Raw genomic sequence first — 22,509 nt, forward strand, 5'->3', positions numbered from 1 at the left:
AGTAGAAGTGGAACTGACGTACGCGGATTTCCCTTAGTAGGAAGTTCCTGCCATGGTATGCTAGGTGGGGCACAATGTGAAGTTCATGAGAAATCCACACGGTCCATTCATTTTGAGAGCACATTTTAGGTCACGCAACCAAAAATGAGTTGGATCCAAAACTCAAGTGGTCCGCACAAGAAGAAACATCGGGGATTCAATGATCACCATTTGAAACATTGGTATGGCCACAAAGTTTCATATCGAGATAAGTTTTTGATGTTTTCACTTCATCCCTGTGGTAATAACCTTATAAACGGTTTGAATGGAATATAAACATCAAGTCGGTCCTAGGAAGATTTCAATGGTCCGAAATTTTTTTCCCAGATTTCCCTCTAGTATGGTTGCCTTGAGTTTTTGATCCACCTGATTTCTGGTCTCATGTCCAAAAATAATATGGAAAAACGTATGAACTACGTGCTTTTTGTAAAAACGTATGAACTATGTGATTTTTTTGTAAACATGAAGGTGTATCCCACCTAGCATCCCTGCATCGGAACTTTATGCCTGAGGTTTTATCAGGAAATTGTCATTGACGCCGCGCAAGAGCGCGGATAAGGTGAGATGTAGGCCTCACTCAATAAGTGCCTATCTTGATGTATTCATCATGTATCCACGGATTCTATTCATTTTTAAGATTATTTTAGGAAATTATTTCAAAAATAAGCAGATCTAGTTATCAGGGAACCATACCATAAGAAACAGCAGTGATTGACCCTTAGTGATCCACGAAAGTTTTGTATCAAGCTGATATTTATTTTTTCCCTTCATCCAGTCTTATAGGACCATTTTAACAGATTAGTTGGTAAATTAACACTACATAGACATTAATGTGCGCCTTACGAAGTTTTTAATGGTAGGACAGTCAATCACTGGTCCGCCTGATTAATGGATCTACTTCATTCTTGGTATAATGCCCTAAAATGATACGTAAAAAGGGGCTTCCGGCGTAGCTACATAATACATACATCAAGGTGGGCCCGACGGCAACTCCACGGCAAGGGCCGCACCTTCTTGGGTGAGGCCGGGGTCTCACCTAATCCGCTCTCGCCGCGCAGCCAGCCAACCCCACGCCTACCTACCCCGCATGAATCCCGTGGATCTGGATCTGCAAGTGGGCTCCACTGCTCATTGCAGCGCCCCTTAAACGTGCGCACCCACTTCATCTCTCCCTTTGTTACTGTCTTGTTGGTTGAGAGTGAGAAAGAGACGCCACTTAACCTGCGCACCCCTCTCACGGAAAGCGGGGGTTGGTAAGCGAAGACCAGGCAGACATAAAATCAACCGAGAGAGAGAGAGAGAGAGAGAGAGAGAGAGAGAGAATGGCCCAAGCTAGTATCGCCACGGGCTTGAAGGGCGCCCATTTCCCGGCGCATCGTAGCAAAACCCAGAAATCCAGAGCTTTTTCCTCTCTGTGGTTGGGATCGGAAGCTAAGGTGGGTGCTTTCGGGGGTTTGAGGTTCGAAAGGGCTGGCTCAGAACTCTCTGCTCCGATCTCTGTCAGGGTTTCGGCTTCAATAGCCACCAAGGAGAAGCCGTCGACTGTCCCTGAGATTGTGCTGGAGCCGATCAAGGAGATCTCTGGAACTGTCAAGCTCCCCGGATCTAAGTCGTTGTCGAATCGCGTTCTCCTCCTTGCTGCCCTCTCCGAGGTCATTCTCTTTTATTTTTGCTAAATTCAGTTAAACTCTTCTTTGGTAGTGGATTTGGAATTCAGGTGCTTGGATATTGTATTTTGTGTTTTTTTATTCTATTTGTGTTGTATGTGGGTAAGACGGTGCTTGCATCTCTTTTAGCTGTCTGACGTGATCTGTTTATTTTATGTGATTTTTTCATGTGGGATATGTGAGCTAGTTACTAATGGGGTTGGATCCTTCATTGATTATGCAAATGCCGTGTTATCTTCCTTTTGAATTGATAATATGTTTTCAGTATGGAATGAGATGAATCAACTCGTTGACTGTAAATTTGTAATTAACCCATGTAATGAGCTTTTTTTTTTTTTTTTTTGAAAGGTAACAGTAACTTCATTAAAAAAGAAGGGAAAAACAGAAACAATGGGAAGATAGTCTGATGAGATAGCAGAACTACCAAGGACCCAAAAAAAGCAAATTACAATCTTGAAGTTTTTCTACAGAAGAACCGCATTCCCCGAACAGAAATATCACCCTTTGCACAATACTCGCAATTGAGTTAGAAGTGCCATTGAAACATCTGCCATTTCTTTCTTCCCAAACAGCCCACCAAACTGACAAGAGGGTCATTCTCCAATACTTGGATCTAAGCTTTCCACACCTCGAGCCATACCATGCCTGCAGAAGGCTGTGAGCAGAATCTGGAAAAACCCAGGACATCTGAAATCGAGAAAGAAAATATGTAATGAACTATTAGATAGCACTTGATTGTAATCAACCTATGTAATAGTCTATTGCATTGCGCCTATGGGAGTTTTGTGCTCTTATTGCTGGTCCCAAGCCCGGATAAAGAAGGGTTGTGTCAGGCTGGCAACCGGCATCAAACTTATGCCATAACTTCCATCATGAATCCAAAAAAATATGGTACAAGTTGAAGGCTCTAAAAGGGCAAGGGGAAGGCCCAAAAGGATGTGGATGGCGTAGTAAGAAAAAACTTGATGACCTATGGTCTAATTAAGGTCTGGCCCTTGATAGAGTGGAAATAGGATTCATGTAGCTAAACCCAATGAATTTGGATAAGGCGTAGATGATGATAATGATCATGAATGGATGAAACGAAATCAAGCATTTTTATTAGATAGACGGCAGTGGTGCAGTTCTTTTAAGGGTGCCTTTGGGTGCACTGTTGAATTAAATTGCAATTATAAGTCCAATAAATTCATAACTATCCTTCTCTAGCCTTTGTATTGAGGGTCTCGGCTCCACATTCCAAGTATGTTACTTTCAAGTTGGAACTGGAAGGAATGCAATTGCAATTTGAGGATTGCTTCCCCATTATGAATACTAGGAAAAGTTGTTAGGGCTTGTTTGACAAGCGGAAAAGAAAGGAAAATGAAACACTTTTCTAATGATGGGATATTTCATTATGTATTGGTTAGTGAAGAAAATAATGGATTCCACATAGTAATCATTACCCTTTTCCATAGTCAAATTCTCAAGCATAAGATACAAGGTAATGATCAACTCATAAATATGAGATCTCCACTCTCTATCAAAACAAAACCCCTGGACTTGTTTGGATATTGGGAAAAAAGAAGAGAAGAAAATAGTAACTTTTCCCATGATGTGATGTTGCACCATATTTAGATAGCTAAGGAAACGTTGGGTTTCAAAAAGCAATCATTAACCAAGTACTATAGTTAAATTTCTATGCACAAGATTTGAGGTCACTATTGTGAGAGCTTTATTTCGATTTCACTTGTTATCCAAACAAGACCGTTAAAATGGAATCCATGCTTGGAAAATCTTGGGAAATCATCATTGGATAATCCTTACAGCTCTCTTTTCTTTTCTTTTGGATAATCATCGTTGGAGTGAAGGAAAATGAAGGAAAACTAAGGAAATCAAACAGTTTTCTTTGATGTGACATTTCCTTTGTTTGAGAAAATAAAAAGAGAAGGAAATCGATTTCCTCTCGTCAGAAATTATTAAAAAGTCAATTGATAAGAAAAAATGTTTTTCTCTAATATGACATTTAAATGGCAAAAAATGGAGGGAAAAGAGGGTTCCCTTTGAAAATTGCAACTTAAACACATGAAAGTGGAAAGGAAAACTCTTTCTTTGACAGTTTCTCTAAACAAACAAGTCAAGGTTTTTCCTTTCCTCCATGCTTATGTTAACTTTGAACTCACTTGTGTTATAAGCCGATGTTAAATTAGGGAAAGCAAAAGGAAAGTAAAAGTGTGACATAAGCAGATGGTAAACTGGTATCAATGTTAGGGAAAAAACCCATTGCACTTGCTTGTTTTGCTAAAAAAAAGCTTTGAAAAATGCATTTCCTTTACATATTCCGATGTTTGGGTTATAATTTTTAAAATGAAACATCTCTTCCGTCTAGTTTTGCCATTTAAAATGTTAAATAAGAGGGAAACCTCTTCTCTTACCAATTAACTTTTTGAGAAAAAAAAGGTTTTACTCCCTTACTGAGGAAAGGAAAGTGATTTCCTTCTCTTTTTATGTTTCTTAAATAGAGGATTTCATATCAAAGGAAAACTATTTGCTTTCTTTTGTCTACCCTTTATCCAAACATGCCCCAAGGCTTCTTTTTTTTTTTTTTTTTTTCCTTCTTTAAAGGGAAAAAAAGAAGAAAAGATAATGATTAGGCAGTGACTATTTCCATGAGCACAGTTGAAACATGGATTCTATTTTTTGGGGTCACTATCTGGGTTAAGTAGAAATCTTATATTGGTGAGACAACGGTAATTTAGTTTCTTATGCCAAAGAATCCAAAGTATGGAAAGGTTTAATGATTACTTTGACGAGTACTCCCTTTCTTTACTATCCGAACTTCTCAAAATGTCACGCTAATGGAAATCCTTTTTCATTTCCATTAATTTACGTGGATTTGGTGATATCTAAATATGTCCTTAGGGTCTATTTGGATAGTTTGAAAGCAAAAGAAAAGAATACTATAGTGACTATCTGATGATGATTTTTTAAGATTTTCCATGAACATGGACTTAATGGAATTGAATTCTATTTTGAGGGTCTTGTCTGGATAACACGTGGAAATTGAAATAAGGCTTTTAATAATGATTATTTTCTATTTCGTGCGTGAGAATTTGACTATGGTGTTTGGTAATGATTGCTTTTTGAAATCTAATGTTTAATTTGCTATCCAAATATAGTGAAACGTCTCATTATAAGAAAAGTTATCTAATGTTTAATTTGCTATCCAAATATAGTGAAACGTCTCATTATGAGAAAAGTGATCTATTTTCTTTTCTTTTCTTTTCTCATCATTAGTTTTGATTTGCTGGAAAGGAAAGAAAGAGAAAAGAGAAGTGTAATCATTTATGATTATCCAATGCTGGATTTTCATGGATCCCATGTCACTACTGAAACATGGACTCCGATGAATTTTATCTTTATGGATCTTGTTTGATAGTAAGTGGAAATCTCAATTTTCTGAGACTGGTTGCCTATAATCTCGTGTCAAAGGATTTGACTATGGAAAAGTGTAATGATTGTTTTGTGGAACTCATTAATTTCTTTGCTAATCAAACATGATGAAACTACTCATCATAGGAAAAGTGTTTCACTTTCCTTTCTTCTCCTTTCTTTTACTTTCTAGTGAAACAAACGTGCCCTAAAAATGGAATCCATGAGAATCCATGGTTCAATAGTGCTCATGGAAATCAGGATTGGATAATTATTACCGTCTCTTTTCTTTTCTTTTCTTTCCTTTTCGCACTAATCGAACAGTCCCTTAAATGTCATTTCCTATTGCTTGTATTGAATGTTCATAATTCAATTCAATTGCCCAAGCAAATACACCCCAATCTATCTTATATGCCATGCAAGGGTGTAAATCAAATTTCTATATGCTATGCATGTTGAGTTCTCGTGGAAGCTAGCAATCAGATAAACTGCACGAGCCTGGTTTTGGGATTTCTTAGTAATGGCCTCAACCATTTTCTGAAATTTAGCATACTGATGAGTTGTGTTTGTAAATGTTCATTTGTTGATTTGAAATGTTGATGATGGGTTATCTGCCATCTTTCTTATTTCTTTGTAATGATGTATGGTATTTGAGGTCTCATATGAGGAAGTGTCTCCAATAACTCTCTTTGAGCTTTTAGTGTAGTGCTTTGTGGGCAATTGCATCTGGGAACGAAAGTCTTGTTAAAGGATACTATTAGGTTTATTTATAACTTCTAGATACAATATTTGTTTGAAATGCGTACAACTCGGGATCACACATTTTTCTTTGAGCTATAGGACTGACATGAGAGGTTAGTTGACGTTGCTTGTTAATGAGAAGGATTCGCCCAATGTAGGCACCTCCAAGCTAAGCTTAGCATGAGAATCAAAACTAAAGTAGAGAATAAATCTAGAATTTTGTTTAATTCAAAAGTGCCTTGAGAATACTCATTTGAGGTAACCATTTACTCTAAAAGCTCGAGCTGATAGAGAGTGGCGAATCAATCCCTTTATCTCATAGCCTAGGCCCCACATTGCATGGGTTAGGACCTTGATCGAACCCCCTCTTGGGCCTCACTTCACATGGGTTTCGCTTCACACGGGCCACCCACCCCGAGTGTGTCCGCGTATCCCATAGGCTACCCCACTTGAGCCCGATGTGAAAATGCCCTTGCATTAATCATCCCCGGTGAGTAGTGTCAAACACGAGACTTGCTCTGATACCACTTTGATGTAGGACAATTAAGCACTTACTCAAAAAGCTCGAACTGATAGAGAGTGGAAAATTAATCCTTTTATCTCATAGCCCAGGCTCCACATTGCATGGGTTAGGACCTTGGCCAAACCCCCTCATGGGCCCCATTTCACATGGGTTCTGCTTCACGCGGGCCACCCACCTCGAGTGTGTCCCCGCATCCCATAGGCTACCCCACTTGAGCCCGATGTGAAAATGCCTCTGCATTAGAGGTCCTTCAATAGACTTCTTGAGTGTACAAGGAAGGAAAGTATCCTTTTATTGGTATGAAATCTTTTGTGTGTGTGTGACAACAAAGGATTTATTACAAAAATACTAATTAAAGAAAAATGCTAAATAAATAAAAAGATCTAATGGGATTCTAAAGGGGACCATTAGTTTTGCATGGTTGGTTGATTGGATAATGCTACCTAATTGGGAGGTTGGGGCCTTCTGCTATACACAATTGTGCTTAATGGGCCAACTATGGGGCCTGGGCTTGGTCCCAATGGATTTAAGCTTGACCCATGAGTCTTGGGCCCAAATTGATGTGGCTCGGCTTGCATCAGTCGTCCCCAACTTGAAAAGGACTTGACTCCAACGAGTTAATGGCCGATATTGCTGATAAAAATAAGGATTTAGATTTTGAAAGTCTGTGATTGTAATCCACATAGCACTAGAGAGAGCTCATTCTTGCCAACGGACGAGAAACTTATAGTGACCACGTTGGCACGTGGAGACAATTTGGTCCTCCAGAACATTGCGATTGTGCTTGTAGGTGACAAAATGGCTGGAGTGTGATAACTTACTCCTCAGTACCATCTTCAGTATGGTGCCTGTGATAGATTAAGAGATCTTCCATGTTGAAAGTAGGATTGATAGGTATATTTGGTGGGAGATTTAGAACATAAGCATTGGCACCAATCTTCTTCTTCTTCTTTTTAATTTCCCACACTGTGAGGATGGAGCTTCTTTAAGGGCTTGGTGGACAACCATTCAGGACGAATAAGGTCTATAGCCATGTCGTCTTCTACAAATTTGACAAAACGATGTTTTGTATGTGCATGCTACTTATAACTCATTACCTGTGGTGATATTATGTTAAACTTCATCATGCACCTGTTGCATATCGTGGATGAAATAATTGGCTTTTACACTTGGTATCGGCTCTATGAGTAGAGGAACCAAATTGACTGGAAGAGATGGACGTATACTAATCACTGCTTCAAAAGGTAACATCCCTATGTACCTGTTGACTGAGTTCTTATAGGCGAACTCAACCATGGTTATTACAAGGTCCCACGTAGCTATGTAATCATGGACAAGATGCTATAATGACTTGTTTAAGCTGCGATTAACTACTTGCATTTGACCATTATTCTAAAGGGTGGTAAGCACTAGGGAACCGAAGCTCGGTCTTCATTACCAGTCAAAGGATTTTCCAAAAATAGCTCATAAACTTGGTACCACGATATAATACAATGGACTTAGGAAGCCCATGAAGATGGCAGTCGAAGATGGTATGAAATGAGTTGTCTTGAAAATATTTAACCACCATAAATATTGAGTCAACTTTCCGGGCAGTCTTTTGGCAAATCCAAAATGAATTCCATGCTGAGATTTTCCCATGGACCATGTGGGATTGGTAGTGGTTGATATAATCTATTATTATTATTATTATACACTTAATGAGTTGGCAAACCCTGCATAACTAGTAAATCTTCATAATATCTGATTTTAGACGAAGTCAAAAGTATTTATTTCCTACGAGGGCTAGGCTCTTATCCCGACCTAGTGACCACCACATCCACCAACGTGTCATTCCTCACAACATGCTTGTTGATGGACGTGGCTGGTAGGCAAAGTTGTATTCTTTGGAACAAGTAGCCATCATAAATACTGAAATGTGGGTGTCTCACATGCTCTCCATTAATAATTTTTGTATAAGTACGTTTGAAATCCTTATCTTCCATGCTATGTCGCTTACACTACAGAGCATAGCTTAGCCTTGACGCTACTTAGCTCATGAAAATAGCTTACATCGTGTGTGACCTACACTATGTGATAATTCACATGCACTACATGCTAAATACGCTACATTACACGCCGCGTAGCTTAGATTACAAGTAATTTTTCGTTACAACATTAAACTTAATTAATATTTCAATTATTTATTACATTTGTTCATTTTCAATAAAAAATAGTTAATCTTTTTAATGCTTTAAGTAAAATAATGTAAGTAACAATATTAAATCAATTCCATTGCTCTTTCTTTAGTTCTATGCTTAATCAGTGCCCTTTCCTATTACTTTAGGTTGCATTTGGTTGCACCAAATATTATGAAAATTTGTTATATTTCATTACATATCAGTCTAATTTGGTGCAGGATATCATGAAATTAGTGCAACTAATTGCAATCTTGATTAAAAATCTAGAAGTAGCATGTAACTTGTGCCTCCCGTTTTAGAGGGGTGAACATTAAGCTACTTGCTATTCGCTATTTAAAACATTGCCGCATACTCATGTTATCTAATGCCAAAACAATTATAGACATCGATGGTAATAAATTCGTATGACAGCTCAAGGCATTGGCAACCAACTTGTCTTTGCCATCTTTTGACAGATGACAAAGAACTCCTGTAGATAAGCATTTCACTTGGCATGACGAGCACCCATTTTCTGCTGAGAGTTTAGATACTTGAGTGCTTCATGATTTGCATATGAGACCACTCCTTGCCAATCATATAGCAAAGCCAATGCTGTAGAGTTTGAACAATGGCATAGATCTCCTAGTCATAAGTGGAATGCTGAAGAATACTATCGGATGACCCTCTTAGCATGCCGATGTTAGAAGCGTCACAGGTCATCTCAAGCACCTTCTCAAAGTCTTAAATGTGCAAAATTCGAGCTTCTGTCATTTTACGTTTTATCCTCTCAGACGCTCTTGTTGTTGCACTTGACCATCAAAACTCTCTTTGTTTCATGTAATCGGTGATTGGAGTCATAATGTCGTAAAGTTTTGTACAAACTATCTGTAAAATGTGGCAAGGCTATGGAAACTACAAACTTTAGAGATAGTGGCAGGCGTTGGCTAATTAACAATGACTTTAACCTTAGTGGGGTCCATTTATACACCTCGTGATGAGGTAATGTACCTTAAGAAGATCACGGATGTACTCATGAAGGTGCACTTTTTAAGGTTGATGTAGAAGCGCTGGTAGTGAAGGGCTCCGTGTACAAGACCCATATGATTGATGTGCTCTTTCCTTATTGTAGACAAGAACGTCATCAAAGTAGAAAACGACAAACTTGTTAAAAAAGGGGTGCAACAATTGGGTCATAACACGTAAAATTGCTATGCGCATTGGCGAGACTGAATGGTATAACCAACGACTTGTAGAGACCATCATTCATCTTAAATGCCATCGTCCATTGGCCACCAGTCAAATGTGGATCTGGTGTATCCACTGCGAAGATCAATCTTGGAGAAGATGCGAGCACTCGTCATCAAGTCCAACATATCATCAAACCGAGGAATGGGAAACCACTTCTTCACTATGATTTTATTAATAGCTCGGTTGTACACGCATTAACTTGTATCCTTCTTAGAGGCAAGGAAGGCATGCACAACACATGGGCTTAGGCTCTATTGGATGTAACCCATTTTTAGCAACTCATCAATTGGATGTTTCAACTCTACGTGCTTAGTTGGACTCATTCGGTATGTTGGTAAGTTAGGTAAGGATGCTTTGGAAATCAAATTTATGGTGTGTTGAATATCCCCCAATGGTATCAACTCCTTGGGCAAATCACTGGGGATTAAATCTTGGAAGTCATGGAGCATGAATTTGACTTTATTAGGAATGCACTCATCCTGATAAGTATCAAGCTCCTACACCTATTTTGTGACTAGAGCAGACATTACGCCTTTCTCCCTATTCTCTTCTTCGAAATTCAGCATGGTGAGAACATAGTAGTTAGGAAGAGTAGCTGATGTTGACAATGTAGATGGAGGCGACGTAGGTTGCAACGAGCAAAGGTGGATATGATGACCTCGCCATAGGAAATATGCATGTTAGCCTTACTGTTGCTTCGTACCTTTCGGCCAAAGTGCCAAGGTCGATCAAGATGGATGTTGGTGACATTCATTAGAATTATGTCATGCTAAAAGTCATCCTCATAGCTCCAATTTTAAAAGACACCAAACATCTTCCAGTTTGGGGATGACGAAGTCATCAACTCACACAATCATGTATGGTTTTGGATGCTTTTAAGTTAGCAGTTTGAGCTTATCAAATCACCTCTTGTGAGATGGTGTTCATCGCATTACCGTCATCAATTATCATATTACATAACTTATTCTGGGACTTTGCCTGCGTATGGAAAGTAATGGTTCGTCGTCCTCTCCTGCTTCCTCAACAGTGGTAAGGAGGCGGCGTATGATAAGAGTAAGACCTTTCACCTCACTTTGATTGTGGTTTCAATAGAGGTTTCCTTTGGTTGTGATGTAGGTTACATAGGGCTGTTCCATCTCTTCATGCTCATCGGATACTTAGGGTAATGGAGGTCTTGGGCTCGTAGAGACTCGTTAGAAAAGTGTCTTCTCTTTCCACAACGGTAGCAATTAACATCCCACTGATCTTGCTTAAGGGAAGGATTAGAATTAGAACCTCACCTCTGGTATCATGGCCATGCAACTAGTTTCCTTAGGTATGAATTTTGAGGTGGAGGACACTGCAAAGGTTGTGGTTGCCTCATTAATAGAGTTTGCATTTATGGGCGTGGTTGAAAAGGGTAGTGAGGTGGTCGTTAGCCTTGTGGCGGAGTTCGCTTAAGATGTGAATTCGGATATTTCGTCACATATGGCTCTTTGGTTGGAGAGCCAAGGTATCAGAGAGTGCTGCCATAGATGTTGCTCAACTTGTTGAGCCTTTCGATGAACATCGTTGACTAACTCGAAATCATACATGATCATCTCATGCTGGATCTCATGGCATAACTCTGTCCGATAGCGGTTAGCCGTTACGTAGTTGGTCTCTGCTAGCCTACAATGGATAATAAGCTCATTGAGTTTCTTGGTGTAGTCATCTATCGATAAAGTTCCCTGTTTGAATTCGAGGAGCTCGCAGAGAAGGGTATCCATGTAATTTGAAGGCAAATACTTACTTTTCAGCTTCTCTCTCATGTCAACGCACCTTGTGATAGCAGGGAGACCCATGATGAGATTGCTGTTGTCAATGCCTTACCATCGGATTCTTTGTTGGACCCTTCAACTTAACCTTGGTAGGCCACTCGTTGAACATTGTCCATATTGTACTATGCAAAAATCTTCAAGCATTATAATCCAGTCGACAAAAGCCTTTGTATCAAGACGACCTATAAAATCGGACACTTCAATTCGTACTTTCTTGGGGGTTTCTATAGATTTGTCATGGGCTCTCTTTGCAAAGAGCCTTTGCATGAAGTCATTAGTAGATTCCCTAGTACCGGTACCATTTTGATTTACCGAAGGTTCTGGGTGGAAACCTAGTTGCGGATTTGGGTTGCAATGTGGATCTTTGGTCGGATCGAGTTGCTTTCCTTGATGTTCTTCTTGTAGCTGGTTAACAATGGCTTTCTAATTGGCTACCCTTGCGAATAGCTTGGTGATGCAGTTGTCTCGCTATCGATCAGTAAGCCTCCCTCGATAGATATGACCGCTACGGGTGGACATTGTATTGGGGGACCGGCGTCAGTGAAGTAATTGATAGAATATCCTGTTGGTTATCATATGTTAATGGACAGAACATCCTGCGGTTTCTGGGCTAGAACAAAGGATTGTTTGGGCATGATACATATGCCTATAACAGGTCTGCTGTGGACTAGGTTGAGGGCAGGGGCTGCATTCAGACTATGGGTTGGAATTCCGGGCTTTTAATGGGCTGGATTTGGACTGCTAATGGGGTGAGATTCTGGGCTTTTAATAGGTCGGAACAGGGGCTGAATTTGAGGGGTTATGGGGGTGATGAAATTAGGAGTTCAGGGGGTTGCATATGAGGTTCGACTAGGGCAAAAGTAGAGGGTTTGATTGGGGTTAGATGGGAAAAAGATTAGAACTGGGTTAGGGGGGTTAGATGTCTGCTGAAATTTCAGCAGTCTCCTCTGGTCAGTTTGACATCTGACATTTGTAAAAGAAAGAACATAAAAAAAGTGAATGGGTAGAGAGAACAAATGCAATGAAGAATGTAAAGAAAAAGATGCAGATTTTATAATTGAAGAATCTGGAAGCAAAATAATGTGATCTGAATGCAAATTCGGGGAAAACTAGTAGAAACTAGGGATTGAATCGAGAAAAACAGATGGGCCAACTCACAATTGTTGATCCAAAACTTCAATCCAGTCATTGAAATCTTCTCCAATACTAATCCGACACAGCCGGTTGATGAGAAGGATCCGCCCAATGTAGACACCTCCAAGCTAAGCTTAGCATGGGAATCACAACTAAAGTAGAGAATAAATCTAGAATTTTATTGAATTCAAAAGTGCCTTGAGAAAACGCTCATTTGAGACCCTTAAATAGACTTTTTGGTCATACGAGGAAGGAAAGCCTCCTTTTGTTGGCATGAAATCGTCTTCTGTTCTCAGCGTCATTGACACCGAAGGATTCATTCAAAAAATTAGAAAGACTTACCAATGAAAGATGCTATATAAATAATAAGATCTAATGATATTATATAGGGGCCTACTAGTTTTGCATGGCTGGTTGATTGGATTATGTTGCCTAATTGGGAGGCTTGGGCCTTCTACTGTACATGATTGTACTTGATGGGCCAACTGTGGGGGCTGGGCTTGTGCTCAATGGATCTGGGCCTGGCCCAGTTGATGTGGCTCGGCCTGCATCATTAGCACTCAGAATCTCTCTTGTAGTTTTCTAAGGATATAGATACTGTCACTGTGGAAGTTAATGGGTAAGAATAGAGGAAGCCCTGTCGCTTTTTATATTGGTTGAGAAATCGTCAAATTAAGCATAATCTGAAAAGCTTCTTCCCTGAGAAATCCATATGTACTTCTAAAATCTAATGGCACTGAGCCCACACACCACCTAGTTTGCATGCAAGGGGAAATGCTGGACATTACATGCATTTCACTGCAGTGTGAACCTTACCATGTATGTTTACTGCCAGATCTTTCTCCTTCTGGACTATGCTTTATGTTTCTTTATCCCATGATTGTGTGGAGTCTTTGGGCATGCATATCATCTTTGTGTTTTAGTATCACCCCGACAGTCTTTTCAGAGACTTTTAATTGATCGCATGTCTGAAATGAACTTGAAATGAACTGATCTTCAATAGGTTCTTATATTAATAATCTATTTTCATGCAGTTTCTATCTGTAACTCACTTTTTCATAGTATTCTCTGGACGGTCTCAATAAAATACTGAAAGCTCTTTCAATATTTTATCAGGGAACCACTGTTGTAGAGAACTTGTTAAGCAGTGATGACATCCATTATATGATTGGTGCACTTAAAACCCTTGGACTAAATGTGGAAGAAGATAATGCAACGAAAAGGGCAATTGTAGAAGGTTGTGGTGGGCAGTTTCCAGTGGGGAAGGATTCAAAGGAGGAAATCCAACTATTTCTAGGAAATGCAGGGACTGCAATGCGCCCTTTGACAGCCGCTGTTACTGCTGCTGGTGGCAATGCAAGGTCTTTCTTTGATGACTGCTGGAAACATAGATACACTGGTGAATGTATTTTATACTCTTTTACTCATTAAGATGAGGTGTTTCTACTTTTTTCTGTTTCAGGTACATACTTGATGGGGTTCCACGGATGAGAGAGAGGCCTATTGCAGACTTGGTTGTGGGTTTGAAGCAACTTGGTGCTGATGTTGATTGTATGTTGGGCACTAATTGTCCTCCCGTTAGTGTAAATGCAAATGGCGGCCTTCCTGGGGGAAAGGTGAGACTTACATTTACTTTGGTTTTGAGTGAGAATGAATTGGAACCGTGTTCTTTTGACCTTTCTACTACAGTTCAATTACCCTTATTCTTATGTAAACTAAAACCCTTCCTCACCATAAAGTACTTCAGAGATGACAGACAAGGCAACTACACATTGGGGTCCCTTGGGATTGTTGAGCCAATGCCACCCACTGTTCTTTCCTTTTGTGTGACTAATTTGTTGATAGAGTTGCATGTGTTGGGGGTTGCATTTCTTGCTGCCGCTACATGCAATTGGAACTTGGAACCGTAGGGAGCAACCTAGATCTAAGTCTCTTCATAACTTTTTGTTGATTTTATGCATGTCTTCTATATTCTAGGACTTATCTGGCAGTTGCTGGTTGACCTTCCAGCACTGATACAACCAGATATGGTTATTCATCCGGGATTTCTTTCTGATGGATCTACTTACACTTGTTTATATCAAGAAAATCTTAGCTGCGGAAAACATCTATTCACATCCCTTTGGAACTCAAGAGTGCAAAAGATATTCATAAGACACTGATGTGTGATGCTCTTCACACTGTGATCGGTTGACCTCATTGGTGGAGCCTGTATTTCCCTTCTTATAATTCTTCTAAAAATGTCAACAGTGGCCAGATTTGACTGATCACAATATCGTGGTAATGGCTTTACTGAGGAGGTGGACCAATCACAGTTCAAATATTGTTACAGAGCTTATTTGTGCAAATATCGTAAGCCGGACTCTTTGGTGTTATCTATTAATACCTTTAAAGTATATGGATCTCTAATAACTTCAACTTCCAAGAAGCATTTAATTTGGCAGGGTGCTGTTTGCTTTAGTTTGTTGCTCATACTGATTATTAAGATTAGATATGATAACTAGTAAAATCCGATGCATTTGTTGATCTCAGCATACATGCTTTATTGCTCATTCTGACTATTAAGATTAGAGATGGCATAGCTTTATTCATACTTGGTTCATGCTCTATCTTATCATGTCACCTTCAGAAAGCACATGAAAATCTAGTTGGAAATTGGTAAATTTGTCTGAAGCAAACCAATATGCCCCTTTCATTTCTTCTGTTAAGAGTGGGATTTGAACCCACACCATTTCATTTCTGTTATGTTAAATGCTCAGTGCTTCAGCCATTCTGAGCATCATGGAAGTCATCAATGATGCACAGGCATGCTTTTTATATGTTCTGTGCTGACTACTGAGGAATACAATCCAAAATAAGACCTAAAGACTTAAATGGATTTCCTTACTGTATATCTCCATTAGAAAAGTTGGGAATTTGTTGTCATTTGTGTCAATTGAAGCTTTCTGACTGATACATATGGAACATCTTTCCTAGATTCCCCCCCTTGGAACTGGAATCCAAGTTTCATGTAGCAGTTGATGATTCTTGATGCAGTATCCTACACTCCTCTCATTTGCAGGTGAAGCTTTCTGGATCTATCAGTAGCCAGTACGTGACTGCATTGCTCATGGCCGCTCCTTTGGCTCTGGGAGATGTGGAAATCGAGATAGTAGATAAATTAATTTCTGTGCCTTATGTTGAGATGACACTGAAACTGATGGAACGCTTTGGTGTCACTGCGGAGCACAGTGGTAGCTGGGACCGATTCCTGGTCAAGGGTAGTCAAAAATACAAGTAAGTTTGATCTCAAACTTCAAGACAGTCTTGCAAGTCTGGTGATGGACCAGGAAAGCTAACCATGGACAAACATACTCACAAATAATGGCATGTTCAAACAGGTCCCCTGGAAATGCGTATGTTGAAGGCGATGCGTCGAGTGCGAGTTATTTCCTAGCAGGCGCAGCAGTCACCGGTGGCACCGTCACAGTTGAAGGTTGCGGTACAAGCAGTTTGCAGGTATTCATCTCCATATGGTCTGAACAGCTAGTTTCTGAAGACTTTATCCAATTCATATCATCCTCTGGAACTATGCCATCTTCACCTCTCTGCTTTCCCTGTGAATGCAGGGGGATGTGAAATTTGCGGAAGTGCTTGAGAAAATGGGCGCAAAGGTTAGCTGGACAGAGAACAGCGTCACGGTTACTGGCCCATCATTAGATCCTTCTAGAAAGAAACGATTGCAGGCCATTGATGTCAACATGAACAAAATGCCTGATGTTGCCATGACATTGGCTGTTGTTGCACTTTTTGCAGATGGTCCGACAGCCATAAGAGATGGTAAGTTGTGGGCGATTAAGTGTTGGTTTTGCTGATTTCGACCGTTGATCTGATGGAGTTTGACATGGATGGGGAATACCACAAAAATCTCCCAGATTGGAAAGCCCCAAGCCTGTTAGTTTTGGACTATTTTTTGTTGTGTGTGGCCATTGCCATACTTTCTCCTTAATAGATCTTCCAACGTTGAAGTTCTTTTGAGGCATCCGCCAATCATGGCGGGCCCATCGGATCATCTTTTTGGATCGCTGAACCATGGGCCTGATGTGTATGGAATCCCATGCATCAGCAAACTTTGCTGAGGTGGGTTAGCAAAGCCTTGAATTGAATGACTTGGTAGTCCATCTGATCCAAACTGAAAATTTTATTGCCAGTGGCATCCTGGAGAGTGAAGGAGACAGAACGAATGATTGCCATTTGCACAGAACTTAGAAAGGTTTGTGCCTGTATTTCCTACACATTTGCATCTGCATTTATAAAATCTTGTTACCTGATATTTCTTGTTGCTCTCCCTCTTTGGTTGGATTTAGCTGGGAGCGACGGTAGAAGAAGGCCCGGATTACTGTATAATCACACCACCAGAGAAGCTGAATGTGACCGCAATTGACACATATGATGACCACAGGATGGCCATGGCATTTTCTTTGGCTGCATGTGCGGATGTTCCTGTCACCATTAAGGACCCGGGCTGCACCCGCAAGACTTTCCCTGACTACTTCGAAGTCCTCGAAAGGTTTACGAAGCATTGAGTGCTGTGTATGTTGTGAGAGTGGTAGGTTATGAGTGGCGGACAACAATCAATCGTGGTTGTATGATAATCATATGAGTTGTGGTGTGCATTAAGAAGCCTGTTATTGTTATTGTTATTATTATCTACAACGCTGTTCAATTTTATTCTAGTTGGCTGGCTTTTGTTACAACTCAGCACATTGTCTGCTCCATTGTTGAAACATCCAAATGATCCGCTCCATTGAGAGAGGACTGTCTGTGAGATGATATGATGTACACTCGTTGGTATGTTTATGTTTTGATTAGGGGACTAAATAAAATATGAAATGATCACGAACACCGCGGCACCATTTCATGTCATATGTGTAGGTCGCCCTGCTAAGAACAGTAAGCCATCATGAAGATAGCCTTGCACAAAAATCAGGCATCAGCCGGACCGGCCACACCATGGGAAATAAATGGAGAGCAGGGGATCTTACCCAAAGTATTGGTGTGGGTGCCTGATGGATGGACCTACCTGATTTTTGCACCAGGCGATCCTCACCACACCTTTTGCATTGGCCTGATTTCTGCACCAGGTGATCCTCATGATGCCTTTTTCATGCTTATGATGAATGCCTCTGTACAAGGGACGCCTCAAAACATCTGTGGAAGATCGTAGCCACTCAAGCTTTGGTCTTTTCTCATTGAATTTGGACCTTTTTTTAATTTTTTTAAAAATGTTATTGTTATTATTATTATTAAAAAAAAAAAAAAATTAACTGACCATTGTTATGCTGCCTCGGGATCTAAGACTGCAGGCGTGTTCTAACCGAGAGCCTTCAAGGCTCATCTGAAGCCCGGTCAAAGCGGGTGGGCTCAGCCTGCCTGGTCCATTTACCTCCCAGTCCCATGTGATGAACGGCTTAAGACTTTCCGGTTAAATAAGCTAAGGGCCCGTTTGGCCGGGTGGATTGGAAGGGATTGAATGGTATTAGGGTGGATGGCATGGTTCTAGGTAATGATGGTGTTGTCAGTGGATTGTCTTAAGATCCATGGGATTGGGACCACATCACCGACTCTGTTTGGCACGCCCGGCCAATCCCGGTATTTAACTTCCAATCCCTTCCAATACCATCCAATCCCTTCCAATCCGACCGGCCAAACGGGCCCTAAGTTTTCATGGACCAGTGATATCCACATCATCCTTCGTTTTCAGCAGGAGTGGGTCCATGTTCACTGATCATATGCTCATATTACAGTTCCCCAACCTTTTAATGTTTGGTGTTCACTCTTTCAACCGCACAAGTGGCACAGCTGTAAGTCAATCCACATCGTCTAAGTCCATGGCCCAAATTATGGATGGAGGATGGCCCAAAATTATGATGAAAAGATGATACTAACCATCTGATTTGGCCCTTGGAATTTGAACCATCAACTATTTTGCTTTTAACTATACTGCCATGCATTTTATAGACATCAATTGGATGGTTAGGATTGCACGGTCTCTTTGTTTTCAGGGAGATGCTATGTCCATGTCGTGCCCTAGATTTTGGTCCGTCTGGATTGCATCTTGAGTGCTCCACATTTGGATGGTCTGGATAACACACATGAGTGTCACATGTGAGGAGTATCTGGATACCATACATGAGTTGGTATCCAGATAGCCAGTGGATTGGACCACACATACCTCGATAGCTTCCCATAGCCAGTGGATTTGGGCCACACACCTCCAGAGCTTCCCACAGCCACAGAGTTTCCACAGTCGATGGCTTCATTTTTCCTTTTTTACTGGTTATCGGAGCAATCGCATGTGCAGGTGCTGCACAACGTTTTTATAAATTAATTAGTATAACAATTTTTTTTAAAAATAAAATTTTCTAATTAAGTTTATTTATTTATAATTAAAATTTTAATAAAAAACTAAAAATAGTACAAACTAGTACAATTATTTTATTCCAAAAGAGGAATTAATAATAAAATATTTACAATATTTTACAAAAAATTAAAATTAAATATTTAAACTATTAAATTGAGAAAATTACAGTTAAATAGCTATTTTAATGGGTATAATTATTTGGGATGGATTTGATTTTCCTGACCTCTTGGGATAATGATATATTAGTGAGATATATTTACTGTTCTCAAGATTTCAATATAGAATTTTCTGCTTTAATATCATGTCAAATAATCATTTATTATAAAAACTTAAGTGATAAGAGTAACGTGGACCGGTGTATATCAAGAGACTTTATCCCTCTAGCAAGTATTTCAAAACATTAAATCAAATGCTAGTCGAGGCAGGTGGTGAGTTAATGTCACCAAATTATATAGGCTAGACCATGATGCATGTGCTATACCAATACTGTCCATCCATTTGGCAATATCATTTTAGGTAATGAGCCTAAATATGAACTAGATTCAGAGCTCAAGTGGACCACACTATAGAAAGAAGTGGGACAGTGATTCCCAACCGTTGTAACCTTCTTAGGGCACACCTTTGAAACCTTCTTGACCTGTTCATTAGGTCAAACAGGCTTGGGTGAAGGTTAAAAACAAATATAAGATTATCAAAAAATTCTGTGTTCCCAATAAGTTTTCAATGATAGACGTTCATTACCACTTCTTTCTATGGTGTGGTCCATTTGAGATTCAAATCTGCCTCATTTTTGTATTTATAAATTAAAATGATATTGTATAATGAATGGACGGTGAAGATATAACTTATACATTATTGTGGGCCCCATAGAACTTAATGACATCAAGACACCGTAGAGGTCGATTCGTTTTCCGAAATGGGTTTACCTTCGGAGTAACCGTACTGACAAACTCTGTTATGCCATGTGAAGGCATTTAGGATAATTTCGCCTATAATGTTTTAAGTTGTACACATATCATATATGAGCAGAATTTCATATGTAAATAATTTACATGCTATTCAGTTTGACTTTTAAATGATAATCTGTTTACAATTAAATAGATGAATTGTGTGTTTGATTAGCTTTGATTAGCTTGCAAAGTGTTTACAGTAAGTAAAATAAGTATTCATACAATAGAGCTTGTGGTGAGCCTTCCAAAAATTCACAAATCATAACTTGATTTTTTGGGACTTTAAGAGAACATCAAGGCATGCACATATTAAATGGGCTGGGTGTCTTCTACCCATCACAATGGCCTCAACTGTAATATGAAAGTTTTTGATGGTAGACATCCCATCCTTCACCGCGTGATCCACTTGATAATCAATAAATTATTTTTTTAAGGCAATAGGACAACTATTATTTTCTAATATGTATAATAGTTTTTTAGATGTAAAGACTTAAAATCTGAAACATGATTTTTTGCTAGGTTTCAAAAAAGTTATAATTTGCTTAAAGCCCGTGAAGCTTTTATAGGAAAATACATGCATCTAACAACCCTGGCAAGTGGAGCACCTGTAGTCCCTTTACAACTTAAAAGACTTCAAAGTCATCCAAACAACCCGTACATGGGAGTGGATTAGGTGAGACCCTGACCTTACCGTGGGATTACCGTGGGGCCCACCTTGATGTACGTATTATATATCCATGCCATCCATTCATTCTTTCATATCATTTCATGATATTATCTGAAAAATAAAACAGATTTAATTATCAGGTTGACCATATCATAGTAAATAGTGTTGATTGACTATTAATAAGCCACAAAAGTTTTGGATTAATTTTATATTTATTTTTTCCTTTCATTCAGGCTTATTTAAGCTTATCAACTGATTAGATGGTAAATAAACACTACCAAAACATTAAGGTACGCCCTAAGAAGTTTTTTAATGGTAAGATGGTTAATCACCACCTTTTCTAATGGTATGGTCCACCTGATAATTGGGTCTACTTCATTTTTAGGGTAATGCCTTAAAATGATCTGGAAAAATGGATGAACGGCGTGGATACATAATACATATATCAAGGTGGCCCAACGGTAACCCGACGGTAAGGCCTGAACCTCTTGGGTGAGGCGGGCGTCTCACCTAATTCGTTCTCTTGGTACATCCATTTTTCCAGCTCATTATAGAGTGCGGTGTCACTAGCACAATACGATGCCATGGCCGGTTTCCATACTAGATCACATCTTTAGATTGATCTTAACCGTTCATGTTATCATGAATGTCATATAAAAGCTATGGTCATATAATCATGCTTCATTGTTAATCCTAACCTTTGAATCTTGCATTTGAATATGAACCATTAGAACATTACTATTCATGGTTACATATGCATCTTCGCACACAATCACCTGTTCCACAAATGCTTCTAAGATGGACGTGTCACATTGAAGCTAGAACGGTTCAAATCAACGTCTAAGATTCAATCTGGGGATGCAAACTGCCCCCCTTACTCAAAACATTTACATACCTCGTACAACACCCAAGTTCAGTGGGCCCACCATGTTGTCTGTGGGATATCCACTCCTTTCATACGGTGTGCCCCTCAAAAACTCAGCCATCTAGTAAAAAATCAGCCGAATCCATAATTCAGGTGGACCACACCACAAAGAACAAGGAGCATAGGACACCAATCATAGGTTTGTGTGTGGGGCCACCATGGTGTGTATATTTAATCAAATCCGTTCATCAAGTGTGACTCACCAAGATGGAGTGAAAATAGAAAAATTCAGCTTGATCTAAAACTTAGATGGGCCACACTGTCTCAACTTAGAGGTTTTAGCCGTTATTTTAAATTGTTCCCAATGGTGTGGCCCATCTGATGATGGATGTATTGCATCTCAAACAACCAATATAGTGGCCCACAGAACTTGTGTGTAGTACAAACGCTGTGATGTTGTACAAGATTCTAATCCCCTCTAGAGGCAAGGTATTTTGCACCTAACATGCACCGCCTCCTCTATAACTCTTGTAGAAAGAGCTTATTCTATTATTTTTGTGAGTGGGGCCCACCTTGATTAGCACATGAAATCCAGTCTGTCCGTCACACGACCCTCTTCATGTTCCATGGAAGCCCAAAAATTGGGCTGATCCAAAACTTAGGTACTGGGAAAAACTAATATAAAATGACTAAAACATAAATCATGTGGTATGGTTCTCTTGGAGTTTTGGAAAGGCCTTTATCTGAGTGTGTGTGGAATCTACTCCGTCCATCATGCAAGCCCTTTCATCTTTGGAGCAAGGCTACACCTATAAAATCATGCCTAAAATCTTTACAATCATTTTTTGGTGTGATCACCTAAGTTTTGGGATGGCCTGATTTTTGGCTTGTCCATTCATCATGACC

General features: G+C 39.6%; 1 protein-coding gene across 1 annotated transcript; it reads left to right on the top strand.

Moving 5' to 3' along the window:
- The first annotated feature begins 1,135 nt into the window (after positions 1–1,135).
- LOC131232574 (3-phosphoshikimate 1-carboxyvinyltransferase 2) lies at positions 1,136–17,527 on the top strand. The gene is made up of 8 exons (XM_058228886.1): positions 1,136–1,691; positions 13,835–14,079; positions 14,181–14,334; positions 15,780–15,994; positions 16,099–16,216; positions 16,327–16,537; positions 16,909–16,970; positions 17,065–17,527. Exons 1-8 carry the CDS (start codon positions 1,362–1,364, stop codon positions 17,281–17,283), a joined length of 1,554 nt encoding a protein of 517 aa, XP_058084869.1. The 5' UTR covers positions 1,136–1,361; the 3' UTR covers positions 17,284–17,527.
- Positions 17,528–22,509: the final 4,982 nt, after the last annotated feature.

Source organism: Magnolia sinica, chromosome 18 (genome assembly GCF_029962835.1).
Source record: "Magnolia sinica isolate HGM2019 chromosome 18, MsV1, whole genome shotgun sequence".
Classification (NCBI taxonomy): domain Eukaryota; kingdom Viridiplantae; phylum Streptophyta; class Magnoliopsida; order Magnoliales; family Magnoliaceae; genus Magnolia; species Magnolia sinica.

Bases quoted from the DNA above. Each gene is read 5' to 3' on its own strand.
- LOC131232574 (XM_058228886.1), top strand. From the start codon at position 1,362: ATGGCCCAAGCTAGTATCGCCACGGGCTTGAAGGGCGCCCATTTCCCG. The intron at 15,995-16,098 runs GTAAGTTTGATC...ATGTTCAAACAG, and splicing joins AAGGGTAGTCAAAAATACAA to GTCCCCTGGAAATGCGTATG. The intron at 16,538-16,908 runs GTAAGTTGTGGG...TTTTATTGCCAG, and splicing joins TCCGACAGCCATAAGAGATG to TGGCATCCTGGAGAGTGAAG.